The sequence below is a fragment of the Lycorma delicatula genome, chromosome 11, assembly GCF_047948215.1.
Source record: "Lycorma delicatula isolate Av1 chromosome 11, ASM4794821v1, whole genome shotgun sequence".
Taxonomy (NCBI): Eukaryota; Metazoa; Arthropoda; class Insecta; order Hemiptera; family Fulgoridae; genus Lycorma; species Lycorma delicatula.
This window is the reverse complement of record NC_134465.1, coordinates 8347311-8363859: the sequence shown is the minus strand read 5'-3', so window position 1 is coordinate 8363859 and position 16549 is coordinate 8347311. Positions and strand designations below refer to the sequence as shown.

The 16549-nt window shown below is 31.3% G+C and overlaps 1 protein-coding gene across 1 annotated transcript in view; it reads left to right on the top strand.

The window, feature by feature from the left end:
- LOC142332609 (myogenesis-regulating glycosidase-like) overlaps positions 1–13760 on the top strand; it is a 96904-nt gene extending 83144 nt beyond the window's left edge. The window contains exons 6-7 of the mRNA XM_075379146.1: positions 8495–8651; positions 13078–13760. Coding sequence (XP_075235261.1) covers positions 8495–8651; positions 13078–13277 — 357 coding nt within the window. The 3' untranslated portion in view covers positions 13278–13760. The remainder of the gene's footprint in view (positions 1–8494; positions 8652–13077) is intronic.
- Positions 13761–16549: the final 2789 nt, after the last annotated feature.

Below are 16549 nucleotides of genomic sequence, written 5' to 3'. Positions count from 1 at the left end.
AACTTTATTACCAAGACGCTTACTAAATATTCATGTGATTCGTCTATCTGAACTTGAAATATAAATTATTATATAAAAATAAGAAAATGGAAGGAGAATCAGCCATTTTTTCTGAGGAAATTTGTTTAGTTTTACAATTATAATCCGAAAAAGTATAGCCAGTCCACCATTTTAGAAAATACTATATAAAAATTTAAAAAAAACCAAATCTATTCGCTATACATCAATTGTGCAGAGAAAAATTTTAAATACATTCATCATAAAAAATAATTTTAACTTCAAGGAGATAAATATAATGAAGAATTATGATTTTTTTTACAGCGTGAAAAAATGGGTTTTTATAAGTGCGCTAGTTTGTTACTAAGCCCTCTGATTAATAGAGAAATCTTTGCTTCAAATTTATCCTTACCACAAGGTAACACTTATCTCAACCGATTCTTTAACATTTCTCATCTTTCTGTTCGTATACTCGTATTGTAACGAAATTATAAGCTGAGGACGATACTCGTCAAATATTAACATCGACATGTGAAAAAATTTGAAAAATTTTCGTTCACATTATTTTAGCTTTTCAAAAATTATATAAAACACACACTTTACTTCTCATTTTCAAATAATACATGAACTCGCAGAGTTTTATTGTCTCTATTTACGGTAACGATGCAAATCCAAACTATAATTTTATAGCATTTAATTTTTCCAACAACAGATGAAGTTTTAAGAAAAACGTATTTAGGAGTTTTATTTCTAGCACCCCGGCTGTCAAATGAACAAATTTAATTCACCAATTTCCACTCCGGTTTGAATTATCCGGTTCAGGACCGATGGATATGAAATCATCTTAAGTTAACATGAAGATATAAAAAAATGCTAGAACTCTATTAACAACTCTTAAAACTCACAAAACTTCATTAGAAATACCCTTTTAACTGAACTTAAATTTTATCTTCAAAGTATATTTTTTTGTTGTCTTCAGTCATTTGACTGGTTTGATGCAGCTCTCCAAGATTCCCTATCTAGTGCTAGTCGTTTCATTTCAGTATACCCTCTACATCCTACATCCCCAACAATTTGTTTTACATACTCCAAACGTGGCCTGCCTACACAATTTTTCCCTTCTACCTGTCCTTCCAATATTAAAGCGACTATTCCAGGATGCCTTAGTATGTGGCCTATAAGTCTGTCTCTTCTTTTAACTATATTTTTCCAAATGCTACTTTCTTCATCTATTTGCCGCAATACCTCTTCATTTGTCACTTTATCCACCCATCTGATTTTTAACATTCTCCTATAGCACCACATTTCAAAAGCTTCTAATCTTTTCTTCTCAGATACTCCGATTGTCCAAGTTTCACTTCCATATAAAGCGAGACTCCAAACATACACTTTCAAAAATCTTTTCCTGACATTTAAATTCATTTTTGATGTAAACAAATTATATTTCTTACTGAAGGCTCGTTTAGCTTGTGCTATTCGGCATTTTATATCGCTCCTGCTTCGTCCATCTTTAGTAATTTTACTTCCCAAATAACAAAATTCTTCTACCTCCATAATCTTTTCTCCTCCTATTTTCACATTCAGTGGTCCATCTTTGTTATTTCTACTACATTTCATTACTTTTGTTTTGTTCTTGTTTATTTTCATGCGATAGTTCTTGCGTAGGACTTCATCTATGCCGTTCATTGTTTCTTCTAAATCCTTTTTACTCTCGGCTAGAATTACTATATCATCAGTAAATCATAGCATCTTTATCTTTTCACCTTGTACTGTTACTCCGAATATAAATTGTTCTTTACCATCATTAACTGCTAGTTCCATGTAAAGATTAAAAAGTAACGGCGATAGGGAACATCCTTGTCGGACTCCCTTTCTTATTAGGGCTTCTTTCTTATGTTCTTCAATTGTTATTGTTGCTGTTTGGTTCCTGTACATGTTAGCAATTGTTCTATCTCTGTATTTGAACCCTAATTTTTTTAAAATGCTGAACATTTTATTCCACTCTACGTTATCGAAAGCCCTTTCTAGGTCTATAAACGCCAAGTATGTTGGTTTGTTTTTCTTTAATCTTCCTTCTACTATTAATCTGAGGCCTAAAATTGCTTCCCTTGTCCCTATACTTTTCCTGAAACCAAATTGGTCTTCTCCTAACACTTCTTCCACTCTCCTCTCAATTCTTCTGTATAAAATTCTAGTTAAGATTTTTGATGCATGACTAGTTAAACTAATTGTTCTGTATTCTTCACATTTATCTGCCCCTGCTTTCTTTGGTATCATAACTATAACACTTTTTTTGAAGTCTGATGGAAATTCCCCATTTTCATAAATATTACACACCAGTTTGTATAATCTATCAATCGCTTCCTCACCTGCACTGCGCAGTAATTGTACAGGTATTCCGTCTATTCCAGGAGCCTTTCTGCCATTTAAATCTTTTAATGCTCTCTTAAATTCAGATCTCAGTATTGTTTCTCCCATTTCATCCTCCTCAACTTCCTCTTCTTCCTCTATAACACCATTTTCTAATTCATTTCCTCCGTATAACTCTTCAATATATTCCACCCATCTATCGACTTTACCTTTCGTATTATATATTGGTGTACCATCTTTGTTTAACACATTATTACATTTTAATTTATGTACCCCAAAATTTTCCTTAACTTTCCTGTATGCTCCGTCTATTTTACCAATGTTCATTTCTCTTTCCACTTCTGAACACTTTTCTTTAATCCATTCTTCTTTCACCAGTTTGCACTTCCTGTTTATAGCATTTCTTAATTGCCGATAGTTCCTTTTACTTTCTTCATCACTAGCATTCTTATATTTTCTACGTTCATCCATCAGCTGCAATATATCGTCTGAAACCCAAGGTTTTCTACCAGTTCTCTTTATTCCGCCTAAGTTTGCTGCTGCTGATTTAAGAATTTCCTTTTTAACATTCTCCCATTCTTCTTCTACATTTTCTACCTTATCTTTTTTACTCAGACCTCTTGCGATGTCCTCCTCAAAAATCTTCTTTACCTCCTCTTCCTCAAGCTTCTCTAAATTCCACCGATTCATCTGACACCTTTTCTTCAGGTTTTTAAACCCCAATCTACATTTCATTATCACCAAATTATGGTCGCTATCAATGTCTGCTCCAGGGTAAGTTTTGCAGTCAACGAGTTGATTTCTAAATCTTTGCTTAACCATGATATAATCTATCTGATACCTTGCAGTATCGCCTGGCTTTTTCCAAGTGTATATTCTTCTGTTATGATTTTTAAATTGGGTGTTGGCAATTACTAAATTATACTTCGTGCAGAACTCTATAAGTCGGTCCCCTCTTTCATTCCTTTTGCCCAGCCCGTATTCACCCACTATATTTCCTTCCTTGCCTTCTCCAATGCTTACATTCCAATCTCCAACTATTATTAAATTTTCATCTCCTTTTACGTGTTTAATTGCTTCATCAATCTTCAATCAATCTTCATATACACACTCTACCTCATCATCATCATGGGTGCTTGTAGGCATGTAGACGTTAACAATCGTTGTCGGTTTAGGTTTTGATTTTACCCTTATTACAATGATTCTATCGCTATGCGTTTTGAAATACTCCACTCTCCTCTCTATCTTCTTGTTCATCACGAAACCTACTCCTGCCTGCCCATTATTTGACGCTGAGTTAATTACTCTAAAATCACCTGACCAAAAGTCGCCTTCCTCTTCCCACCAAACCTCACTAATTCCTACTATATCCACATTTGTCCTACCCATTTCCCTTTTTAAATTTTCTAGCCTACCAACCTTTTTTAAGCTTCTAACATTCCACGCTCCGACTCGTAGAATGTTATTTTTTAATTTTCTGGTGACCCCTTCCTTAGTAGTCCCCACCTGGAGATCCGAACGGGGGACTATTTTACCTCCGGAATATTTTACCAAGGAAGGCACCTCCATTATTGCTATGTGAAAATGCAGAGAGCCACATTTTCTTGGAAAAAAAGCAGCTGTAGTTTTCCATTGCTTTCAGCTGCGCAGTACTCAGAGGACTGAGTGATGTTGATACGGCCGTTTAAGTCGTCCTGACTCACGCCCCTAACAACTACTGAAAGAGCTGCTGCCCTCTTTCAGGAATCATTCCTTAGTCTGGCTCTCAACAGATACCTCTCCGATATGGTTGCACCTTCGGTCCAGCTACTCTGTATCCCTGAGCACTCAAGCCCCCTCACCAACGGCAAGGTCTCATGATTCATAGAGGAGGCAAAGTATATTATCCATTACAAAAAAGAAAAAAAATTATTAATTAAAATGTTAAAAATGAGTTATTTATTAAAATTAAAAATTATAGATTTGAATTTAATCAAAAAAATTATATATATATATATATATATTAAATTATATCATAGTCGTAATATGTGACTATGGTATGATTTAATTATTTATCTAGTATTATTTAAAGCTATAAATTACGTTAAAAAATTAAACAATAAAAAATGAGCTAAAAAAATAAAATATAGGAGCTTAAAATGCTAACTATACGATGAAAAAAAAATCCTTTAATTAAACATTAAAAATTTTTCAAAAATTGTGGGTTATAGAAAGATTCAGAGTTCATATTCGTTTTCAACATAAAAAAACAGATTAGAATAATGCATCGCAAGTTAGGAAACAAAAATTATGTTTATCAGTAATAAAAGTTATTATAAATAATAATACAATAATAATAAAGAGAAAAAATGTGAAAAAATCAGAATTGTTAGTGAAATAAAAATGTATGTACTTTTAAAAAATGTGTATACATAATTTAATAGGATTACAAGGAAGTGATGTGTGTCCACATCAGATTTTTCTAATAAAATTAATGCAATAAATACTAATTTTAAATGTTTCCTAAGTTCTTAGCGTATTTTTTTGTACTATTTTTAACCTGTATGTTATTTTGTAAATCGTATTCCGATTTACATTTTTGTAAATATTAACTCTAATGATTGTTCACTAATCGAAATATTTATATATTTTTAAATTTTAAGTAATCATTTCTTTTTCAGTTTTTATGAGATGTTAATACCGAGTCTTATCAAACCACCTTTTTATAAATGATCCTTCGTCTCATGTCTGTAAGCTAGTGCTGACCCGATTCACCACTTCTGAATGACTACCTACTATATGGCCGAAAACGACGTGCTTCCAACGCGTCCTCTCTTTAACATATTGCGGACAATCTTCTCTTTATAACAAGCTCGTTTACAAACGAGTTGTTCATCCTTTCTCTTTTTCCTGTTTAGCCTCCGGTAACTACCGTTTAGATAATACTTCAGAGGGTGATATGTACGAGTGTAAATGAAGTGTAGTCTTGTACATTCTCAATTCGACCATTCCTGAGATGTGTGGTTAATTGAAACCCAACCACCAAAGAACACCGGTATCCACGATCTAGTATTCAAGTCCGTGTAAAAATAACTGGCTTTACTAGGACTTGAACGCTGGAACTCTCGACTTCCAAATCAGCTGATTTGGGAAGACGCGTTCACCACTAGACCAACCCGGTGGTTCGAGTTGTTCATCCTGTTTTCCGTCTATGCAACGCGGAGAATTCTTCTGTAGGCCTGCATTTTGAATGCATCAGTTTTTCTTCGGTCTTTCAATTTGATGGTCCAGGTCTCAACGCCGTACATGATTACTGAAAAGACTAGTACCTGAAGAGTCTCAGCATTTTACTCCTCGTGATTGCCTTATTTTTACAAATAGCTGTAATCTTCGTCAAACTGCGTAGGATAAAAAATAGATAAAGATGGAGATCTTTATATATTATTTATCCTAAATATACGAAACGGTCCAATTTAAACTTAACTTTATATAAGTTAAATTTATATAACTTTTATTTAAGAAAAAAATAAACTATATTATAGCTAAAAGCGGTTCATCTGTTACTTAAAATCTGATATAATTTTTCATAAAATGTAACGATAACAATTTTACGAGTTATAATTTTATTTTGGGAAGCATCTTTAGTAATTTCTGATACAAAAATGATGAAATATTTGAAAACACATTTCCTGTTAAAATTCACAAACTTTTTATCGTATTATAAATAATCATAACCCAATTGGTCGGTGTAGTGGTAAAATCATTGAATATGAATATTTTGAGGTTCAATTCTCATACAATAAATTTGTAATTTTAATACGTTTTTGTATAGTCATTTGATTTTATTTCTAAAAACAGAATAGTTTATGTTGAAAAACGCAAACGTTTTTCAACAGTTTTGATTAATGTGTTTTTATTTGAATTTCATTCAAACAAAGAAAAAACTGTGATTATTCCAACTGTTTAAAACAAAAAAAAAATATGTCTTAATATAATATGTTTCAAACCCTAGAATTCAATTAAAAATGAAAATTCTTATTATTTTTTAAATCATTATAATTTATTGAATATCATCTTTTAAATGTAGGTCTCGAGGGCATGTAGTGTTTAGTTTTTCTGTAAAGGGAAAGGAATTATTTAATGCAAACGTAAATAGATATTTATTTTAAACAATTTACTTCTCAGTGTAATATAAATCTATGAAAGAAAAAACAATATAGTTGATTGAACATTTATTTCTAGTTCATAAGAATTTATTATATACTAAAATGATTCATAAAAAAATTTTTCTTACATACTATACCCTTGTATTGGGTTCTAATCCTGATCAAGCTAGGAATTTTTTACATAAGATTCACTTCTTATTAAAAAAAGAAATAGAAGATTATTATCTGTATTAATCAAAAGCCTGCAATTACACCACAGCGGAATAAGTAAATGAAGGATATCGGTTTGCTTGGCATTTCTCCCGCCACCACCCCATTCGGTCACTTTAAAGCATAAGACCGAATGTCTGTGCCGCAAACGGCTACTGAGCCACTAAACAGTTTAGCGACCAGTGTCCTAAATATCTCCTAGAGCTTACCTAACAGCGTGAGCTGGCTAAGCGCGGTGACATACACCATCGGCTTACGTGTCCCGACCGCTCACTTGTCATATATTTACTAAAATGGGTAGGCGCAACCCGTCAACTACTAAAAATATATATGACATCCATAAATTAAAATTTACTTCATCTGGACAGCAATTCGCTGCCACGCCTAGGTTGCTGAATGCCAGCAAGTACCTGTCCACCATATTAAAGCATAAATGAAGGAGATATAAAACTTCACCTACATTTAAAATAGTTAATTTAATTGTAACACGATTTTAACATTTTATACAGAGCGTTCGAAAAGTCGCTGTGCAGTACGCTTTAGAATTATGCGGTGCATTCTGTTCTTTCGGTATTAGATTGCCCTATGGATTCGTTGGGCGCTGCTCAATAATAAACTAAGACGTCAGTTGTCGAGTTGTGATTGAAAGTGCTTAGTTTCGTGCCGTTTCGTTTATCGGAATCAATAGTTAAGAGAAACGTAGCGATTCTTTCGGTAGAGTAACGTATTTATCTCGTTGAACACGTCTTTCGTGAAGCTGAAAAGTATACTGATTTAGAGACGCACAAATTTTGTGTAAAGTTTCCAAATACTACCGGGCAATCTAAACTAAATGAACAGAATCTACTTGATATTTCGGATGCTATGGCCGAAAGTCCATCAAAGCCAACGCGTAAGTTAGCGCAGCAGCGAAATATCGGACTTGCTACCGCACATAAAAAAAGAACTGAAACTTTTCACCTACAAAGTAATGTGCGTTAAAGAATTGAAACCTACAGATCGTGCCACGATACTTTAAAATTCATCGACATTACTTTTTTTTACAGATAAAGTGCGGTTTCATCTGGGAGAGTATATTAATTCTTAAAATACACGACTGTGGTCGACAGCTAACATCCATGAATAACACGAACAATCTTTACACAAAGCGAAATTGGAGTCAGGGTCGATGCGAGTAGAAAACGCATTGTGAGTCCAATCTATTGGAAAATACGATTACTAGTGACAGTTATTGTGCTTTTTTAACAAACTTCATTGGTAGTTAACAGAAGTCACGGTTGGTTCCAACAAGATGGCACCACAGCGCCCATAGCTAACAGTTCAATGACATTTTTATGAAATGTCTTTGGTGAATTAATCATTTCGCGGGGTTTGTGGCCTATACGATCGCCTGATCTGACTACCCCAGATTACTTTCTACAGGGGGCATCGAAACAAGCATTATATAGCAGCAAACCACGCACGATTGACTAAAAATTGCAATAACGCCATACGTGTGAGACATTCCAGCACATCAGCTGGTAAAGTATTAGAAAACAAATTGAAACGTGTACAGCGTTGTATTGATCTTGGAAGAAGTGATTTTCAGCACCTTTTATAAATTATTCCAGTTATTGTAGTATCCGTTTCAATGAAATAAAAATACTAAGTAATAATGAAAAAGTTTCGTCATTAAAACTTCCATAATTTCAGTGCACACCAACATTCCGAACGCTCTGTATATTCATGGATTATAGCTATATAAATACATTTCATTAATTTTTTTATTTTAGACGGTTGAAATATGCAGAAAGTATATAGATTTACATTATCATTACTCAGATAAAATAATTGAAATTATGAAAAAAACAGTAGAAACAGGATCTCCATTAAATCCACCAATCTGGTGGATAAGTCCAACTGATACAACAGCTCACTCCATAAGCACAGGTTAGTATTTTAATAAACTAGGTAAACAGATAATTTTATAGTTTTTTTAAGTTTATTATTTTATTAATTTTTACATTTATTTAATTTAATTTTTATTCGCTAATAAGCATTCTCATTAGCAAAAGATTGTTTAACCATTTGACTAAGTAACAACACTAACATTTTGTCTTACATTTTGCTCATCAAAACTTGTACCTGCTTGATGTGCCGATCTTATCAATTTTTATGTAGTACCGTATAACAATTTTTATGTATGGTATAACATTAGAACCAGTAAGTATTTTAAAGAAATTATTAAGATTGAATTTATTTGAACTAAATAGTTCAATGGTTTTAACTATTGAAATTTCAGTGACATCTGATTTTTCTCAATCGAAAAGTTTCATCAACAAATTTGCCCTCTTGATGAGAATATATTTTACTTAATTACTATCGGTCTAAGTAGATTTACAATAGAAAGATATTACATTATATTTGCAAGCTAAGAAATTAACCGATTTTGTTACTTGCAGTGAAACTATTAAAACTTTATTATATACTAGCATAACTACAGAATGGCCAGCTACTAAGTTTCTTTCCGTGAACTAACATACAGTAACACTGTATGTCAACAATTAATATTGTAATTAGCCACTTCCTACGAGAATTTTCACATGCTCAGTAAAAAAATTTGAATTGTGCAATGTTTAGTTAGCAAACACAAGCGAATATTCAATTGAAGAAAGCTGTTGCTAGTGTTGGGTGCATGTGCATGCAAACACAAATAAAAACATAAGATAAAAACAGATTTGTTCAGGATTTTGGCAAAAGCTTTTTCCAGAAGATTAATTCTTGAATCGAAACAATCTGGACAACTTCTCAGACGATCATATAGCTCTGATATTGTTGAGGAACCTGTTTACAATCTCCTCTTCAGCCAACAGGAAGAGGTTTTCAGAGTTATTTATTCCCTATTCAACGCTTCAGAAAATTATGAAAAAATCTTGGGTTTTAACTCTTTAAACGTTCTCATGTTTAAGAGCTTTCTGACCAAGACATGGCTTTAAGAAAAATTTGTTGCAAAGCTCTTCTTAAGTGTTCCCCAACGTTTAATCACAAAACCCGGTTTTCTTCTCCAACGAATATGCCATTTATCTAAGTTACAGATCTCAGAACATGTATTTTTGGTATAAAATAAGTCCACACTTTTATGAGGAAATCACAGACCACCGCACCACATGTAATGTTGTGGGCAGCGATATTTGAAATGCGACGCACAGGACCGTACTTTATTGAAGGAAATGTTAACAGCATTTCATTCCTTAAAATGGTTGATAATTACTTTATCCCTCAGCTTCAATTAATTAGTATGGAATTAATTTTCACTTTAGAACAAGATGAAACTCCAGTTCCATTTTCAGTCGATATGGGACTTTTTAAATGATCATTTTGGAGGGTGTTGCAGTGTAGGTGACTCCAATATTCAGTGGATGCTGGATCCAGACACAACTACCTTTGGGGCATAATCAAAGAAAAATCTCTCATTTCCAACTAAGGGATATTCTAAAAAACTGCTGTCAAAATTGTTTTTTTTTTTTGACTTTATCCTTCAGCATATTAAGGGGTATGTCTAAAGAACTTGGTAATTGATAAAATTGTGTGTGGACAATGTAGGAGAACATACAGATGTAATTTAAAATAGGTTTTATGGGTAAACCTATTAAATAAACTAACGTTTATTTAACTAACATTTTTTTTACTATTTCTTTATATGAAAGGGCAGTTTGTTGCCATGATTAGATATAATACTATAATTGGCCAAACTTTCTGAACGTTGTAAAGCTGCCATATGTAAAACATAATTTATTCATTTGATCTCTAGCATTTCTAATATTGCCTTTTGAATTTTTACATTTTTTAAAGTGAATGATAATAATCTCAAATAAAGAAGTAACAGATATTTTGATGAGATTTCAATCATTGGAATTACTATTTTTACTTAAAATATGACTATTTTAATTGATACAGAATACTACAAAATTCTGGTTAAATATTTTGAAAAATTATTAAACTGTGAAGAACCTATTGAAAGATTAGAAACTTATAATTAATTTCTGTAGAAAATTTGCAAACTCAGGTCTTATGAATGAAAAAAATTAGTCATAATTAAAAGGGTTAAAAAACATAAATCAGCTAGAGAAGACTCAATAGTTGCAGAAATGTGGAAAGAGGGGATGAATGATTTGATTGAGAAACTGTGAAATTATTATTGAGAAAAAAGAATTTTTGAAAAAAAAGAGAAATTACCAGAAGATGAAATGTGCATTTACGATATATACTCGTAAATGCACATTTCATCTTCTGCACTTCATAAAAAGTTTGATAAAATGTCTGTTAATAACTGTAGAGGAACATCCCTTTTACTAATGACATAAAATTTTATCAAAGATCTTTATTAACCAGAATAAAGAGCAGAGTTGATAATGAACTGGGAGAATAATGAATAATGAGAATAATGAACAAGGAGGCTTTAGATCATGCGCAGAGCAACTTCTGAATTTAAAATTAATCATCAGAGGTAGAATGAACAGAAATGAAAATTTTGTAATTATTTTTTTGTGCTTTAAGAAAGCTTATGGATCTACTGACAGAAATGTATTTGATATTATAGAATAATTTGGGATAGATGATAAGACTTTAGTGATACCTAAAAATTTTTCCATAAACAAAATCTAAAATTAAATTTATGAATGAAATTCCAGAAACCTTAAGATTAAAACAGAATAAGACAAGGAGATGAAATTTCACCTATCCTGTTTAATTGCTTACTGGAAAAAGTAATAGAGAATCGAAGAAAATTTAATAAGTAATCAGATTAAATTAAGGTATAAAAATAAATCTTGGGGTCAATGATCTGGTGTTTGCAAATAATTTAATGATTTTTTTTCTGAATATTTTAAAACAGGAACAAAACAAATAAACTTTCTAAAAGAAATAGGAGAAAAAGAGGCTTGCAGAAATCCTTTGAAAGAAGTAACTTTATGTTATTTAATAATTTTATATACTCAAAAGTTTTAAACACAAAACATGGAAAGTTCAATAGAGTAGAAAAATTTAAATATCTAGGGGAAATAATATAGTTAAATGGACTGTACAAAGAAGCTAACAAAACCAGAGGTAGAAAAATGGAACTTGCATTTCAATTGATGAAGGTTATGTAGAATAAAAAACAATCTCTATATTTGCAGAGATTATTTCCACAAATATTTGACTCATTTCTTGAAAAGATGCAGAACACACACAAGCTTCCACTGTATCGACTCTTTTTCCTTGATCTAATAAGGTAATTTAGAAAAACACAACTGCAAATTTACAAAGCTATTTCACACTGAACCATGAGTAGTTTACGACTGACAAAAATAGATAAAAGTAGTAACGTACACAAAACTATTGTTTAGTAATGCAGGGAGAAAGGTGTAGCAGTGTTAAAGGTGACACTCAAATAATTGTAATTCAAGCCAACCCATTTTGGTTTTAAGTTGCTCATCTGGTAGAATAGAAAATCCAATAGTATTTATACTATTTTTAGTGATCTGACAAATCTGATAGGATTCTGAGAAATTTTCTATTTTCCATCTCATATAAAGAATTTCTCTGCTGTTCTTAAAATTATGATTAGGTTATCCAGAAAATTATTTTGTATATTCAATAGATATCTTTAATGGCTCTCTCTTTTTTACCTGTTTAGCCTCTGGTAACTACCGTTTAGATAATTCTTCAGAGGATGAATGAGGATGATATGTATGAGTGTAAATGAAGTCTTGTACATTCTCAGTTCGACCATTCCTGAGATGTGTGGTTAATTGAAACCCAACCACCAAAGAACACCGGTATCCACGATCTAGTATTCAAATCCGTGTAAAAATAACTGGCTTTACTAGGACTTGAACGCTGTAACTCTCGACTTTCCAAATCAGCTGTTTTGGGAAGACGCGTTAACCATTAGACCAACCCGATTAATCGGGAACTAATCAAACTTGATTAGTTCCCGGAATTAATCAAGTTTGTCTTAGAATGTACACTTTACAGCCATTACCTGTGGTATAATTGAGTTTGGTGGTATCACTTGCAAGTCTGCTTTCAGTTGGCTTGGCTTGGCTTGCAGAGGTATAAAAGCTCAATGAAAGGAAACTACTTCTTCTAATGGATTAAATTACTTTTTTTTTTACTCATTAAATAGAATTTACTCAGTACCCATTGCCAAGTAAACCTAGTGTTGAATGCGTGTTATTCTTCAGAATAGCATTGCAACTTTCAGGAATGACTATGTCTTATGTCAAGTCACAAAAACCCATGTTGTATCAACAGTTAAAAGAAAATATCAGGTAAAAAGCGATTTAGGATTGAAGGCAAATAATAATGTTAAGTTTTATTTTCCTACTTCCAGAGTATTTACTTGGAGAAGAAATATTAGTTGCTCCAGTTGTTGAAAAGGGTGCTACAAAAAGAGAAATTTACCTTCCAGAGGGTTATTGGAAAGATGCAAATCATCCAGAAATCATCTATAAAGGACAACAGTGGTTACTTGATTATAGTGCAGATTTATCAACTCTCCCATATTTCATTAAAGTAGAAGAAATAAAGTAGCTATTTAATAAATAAAACAGAGAAATAAAAAAGGAAATAGTACAGAAAAACCATATTCACATTTTTATATACTACCAAAAATTTTGATATATATATTTTTTGTAATAAATATTAAATCGAGCAGGTAAGTGTATTAATTTCATATTAATTACTGAAATTTTTCTACAGTGTGGTTGGAAAATAGGTTGTAGTCTTAAGTGCTCTTTTTTTACCCACCTAGTTTTTTGAACTACCATGGCTTTATATTGTCCCAAAATTTTATTTAAATGTCATCTCTTACGTCAGGGTGGTAATTTAACAACTTTTATGTAAAACCATCAATTAGATCATTAGAAGTTACATATTTCTTTTTTAAGTTGTTAGCTTACTAATATTTTCCATTTATATTAGCTTTTTATGTTAATTTAATTTTTAGCATTTTTTAATAAAATGAATATCTGTGAACATAATTTCAAAATTTAATTATAAAGTTGTGCAGAGCAATATTTTTTTATTTATTTTTTCCTTTTTTTAATGGGTGAATGACTATTCTTAGAAGATACTTTTATTTTTTTTAATCTGCTGGACTACAACAAACAGTTTCCCTTATTGGTATCTCTTTTCTTTTGTTCCCAGTACTTTTTCCTTCTGTATGAGTTTTCTTCTTACCTTTGCTTCATCCATTCTATTCTTGTTTTTTTCTTCTGTAATCATTCACATGTTTTGAGTTTTTGTCTGAACAAGTATCTATCTATGATTTTGTGTATTTCTTTGCTTCTTTTAAACCTTTTTTGACCTGTTTGAACCATTTGTAGTTGTCTTTCTATTGTTTCCTTGATTAGTTTGTTTTCATCCATTCTGATCAATTGTCCATAGAAGTCAAGTCTTCATTTCCTAATCGCATCTGATAGTTTGTCTACCTTCAAGTTCATCATCTTTTCGTAATTTCCAATCATCTTCCGCTTTTCTGAATCCTAGTATTTTCCATTTTGTTTTCAACTTTGTTTATTTCTCGTTGGACTAAGTTTGTGTATTCAACCTTGTGTAGTACCTCGGGTTTACCACTGTTTTGTAATGCTTCATTTTCCCCACGCTTGAGATTCATTTCTTGTTTTATATATATATTCCAGTTCATTCATAAGCTTTTGTGAGTTTTGTGATCCTGTTTTTTTGTATTCTTTATCTAGCCCATTGAAGTGGGTATAACTTCTCCAAGGTACAAATGTAATACTCCTTTTAAAGAGTTATTACTGATTACAAAACAAGAGGATATATTTTTATCACACAAAGACAAGCGTAGTAAAAATAAAAATTAAAAAATATGAAGTTAGGGAAAAGCAATCAAGTTAAAGTAAAACTATTCTAGATCCTTCCCAAAAAAAAAATCAACTTAACCTGAATGCAATAGGAGTTGTTGATTCATGCTTTCCTTAGACAGATGTCCCCAGTGAAAGTTAAACTTTAATAAGCAACTAGTATGTAGGTCAATAAACAACAAGAAATCTTTTTCTACATTGCAAAATTATGTTATCAATAATAAAACACTTCTAAACTGTATGCTATATTTTAAATGGGTACAAAAAACCCATTCAGCTGACCCTAAACTTTCAAAATGCTAGATCATTTATTATTGATTACAATCACATCCAAGATAATTCCCCTCTACCATTTATTAATATAATTGTACATAAATATAAAAATTATAAACTTAAAAAAAAAAATTATCTTTAATGCCATAAAGAAGAATTTTGTAACATACATTACTGGATTTCATTGTATTTACCGGCATATTTATATAATTAATGATCAAGGACTTTTGACGGTATCTTTCTTGACAGCTTTACATATTTTTTAAACAAATGGCATTGTGCAATAATATAAATAAAATGTACTGTCAAATTATTAAAATGTGTTGCTAGCCCCATATATAATATTCACCTCTGCATCAGAGTGATAGCACCTCTGCTTTTAATCCAGAAGGTTCTGCGTTTGAATTTACTCTGATTTTGAGTGTTTTCACATGCTGTTAAATTCATTTTTTCATTATAAAATAACAAGTGAGAGTAGCAATATTTGAGTATTGGCCTGTAATTATGAAGAAGAATAAATGACCAACCACAATAGTAGAAGTTATTTTAAATATCTCCTTTAAACAATCTGTGTTATGTTGCCCACTCAAGCATACTTTAATTATTTTCACAATGCAAATTTCTACACTAACCTTTTTAATAGTATTCATATATTTTTTTTGTTTCATATTTATATTTAAAGTTTTGTTCTTGAACTTATTGATTATGAATTATTATTATTATTAGTATTTATATTAATATTATGATTATTAATAATTGATTATGGCTTAAATGCAACATTCTACATATTTTCTGTTTTTTGTTAGTAAATTTATGACTAAAAATGTAACATTAATATTATCATTATTTTTTTAAACATATTTTTAGTCATAATGCTGTTCTGTTTATTTAATTACAAAACTTATTTTGTAATTGTTTTTTTTTTTTAATATCAGCAATAAAAAATATAATTTTCATAAAAAATCTGTTTATTTTTATTATTAAATTCTTTGTTATTATTAATAAATTAATTTTTTTTTTTTTTTTTGTCTTCAGTCATTTGACTGGTTTGATGCAGCTCTCCAAGATTCCCTATCTAGTGCTAGTCGTTTCATTTCAGTATACCCTCTACATCCTACATCCCCAACAATTTGTTTTACATACTCCAAACGTGGCCTGCATACACAATTTTTCCCTTCTACCTGTCCTTCCAATATTAAAGCGACTATTCCAGGATGCCTTAGTACGTGGCCTATAAGTCTGTCTCTTCTTTTAACTATATTTTTCCAAATGCTACTTTCTTCACCTATTTGCCGCAATACCTCTTCATTTGTCACTTTATCCACCCATCTGATTTTTAACATTCTCCTATAGCACCACATTTCAAAAGCTTCTAATCTTTTCTTCTCAGATACTCCGATTGTCCAAGTTTCACTTCCATATAAAGCGACACTCCAAACATACACTTTCAAAAATCTTTTCCTGACATTTAAATTCATTTTTGATGTAAACAAATTATATTTCTTACTGAAGGCTCGTTTAGCTTGTGCTATTCGGCATTTTATATCGCTCCTGCTTCGTCCATCTTTAGTAATTTTACTTCCCAAATAACAAAATTCTTCTACCTCCATAATCTTTTCTCCTCCTATTTTCACATTCAGTGGTCCATCTTTGTTATTTCTACTACATTTCATTACTTTTGTTTTGTTCTTGTTTATTTTCATG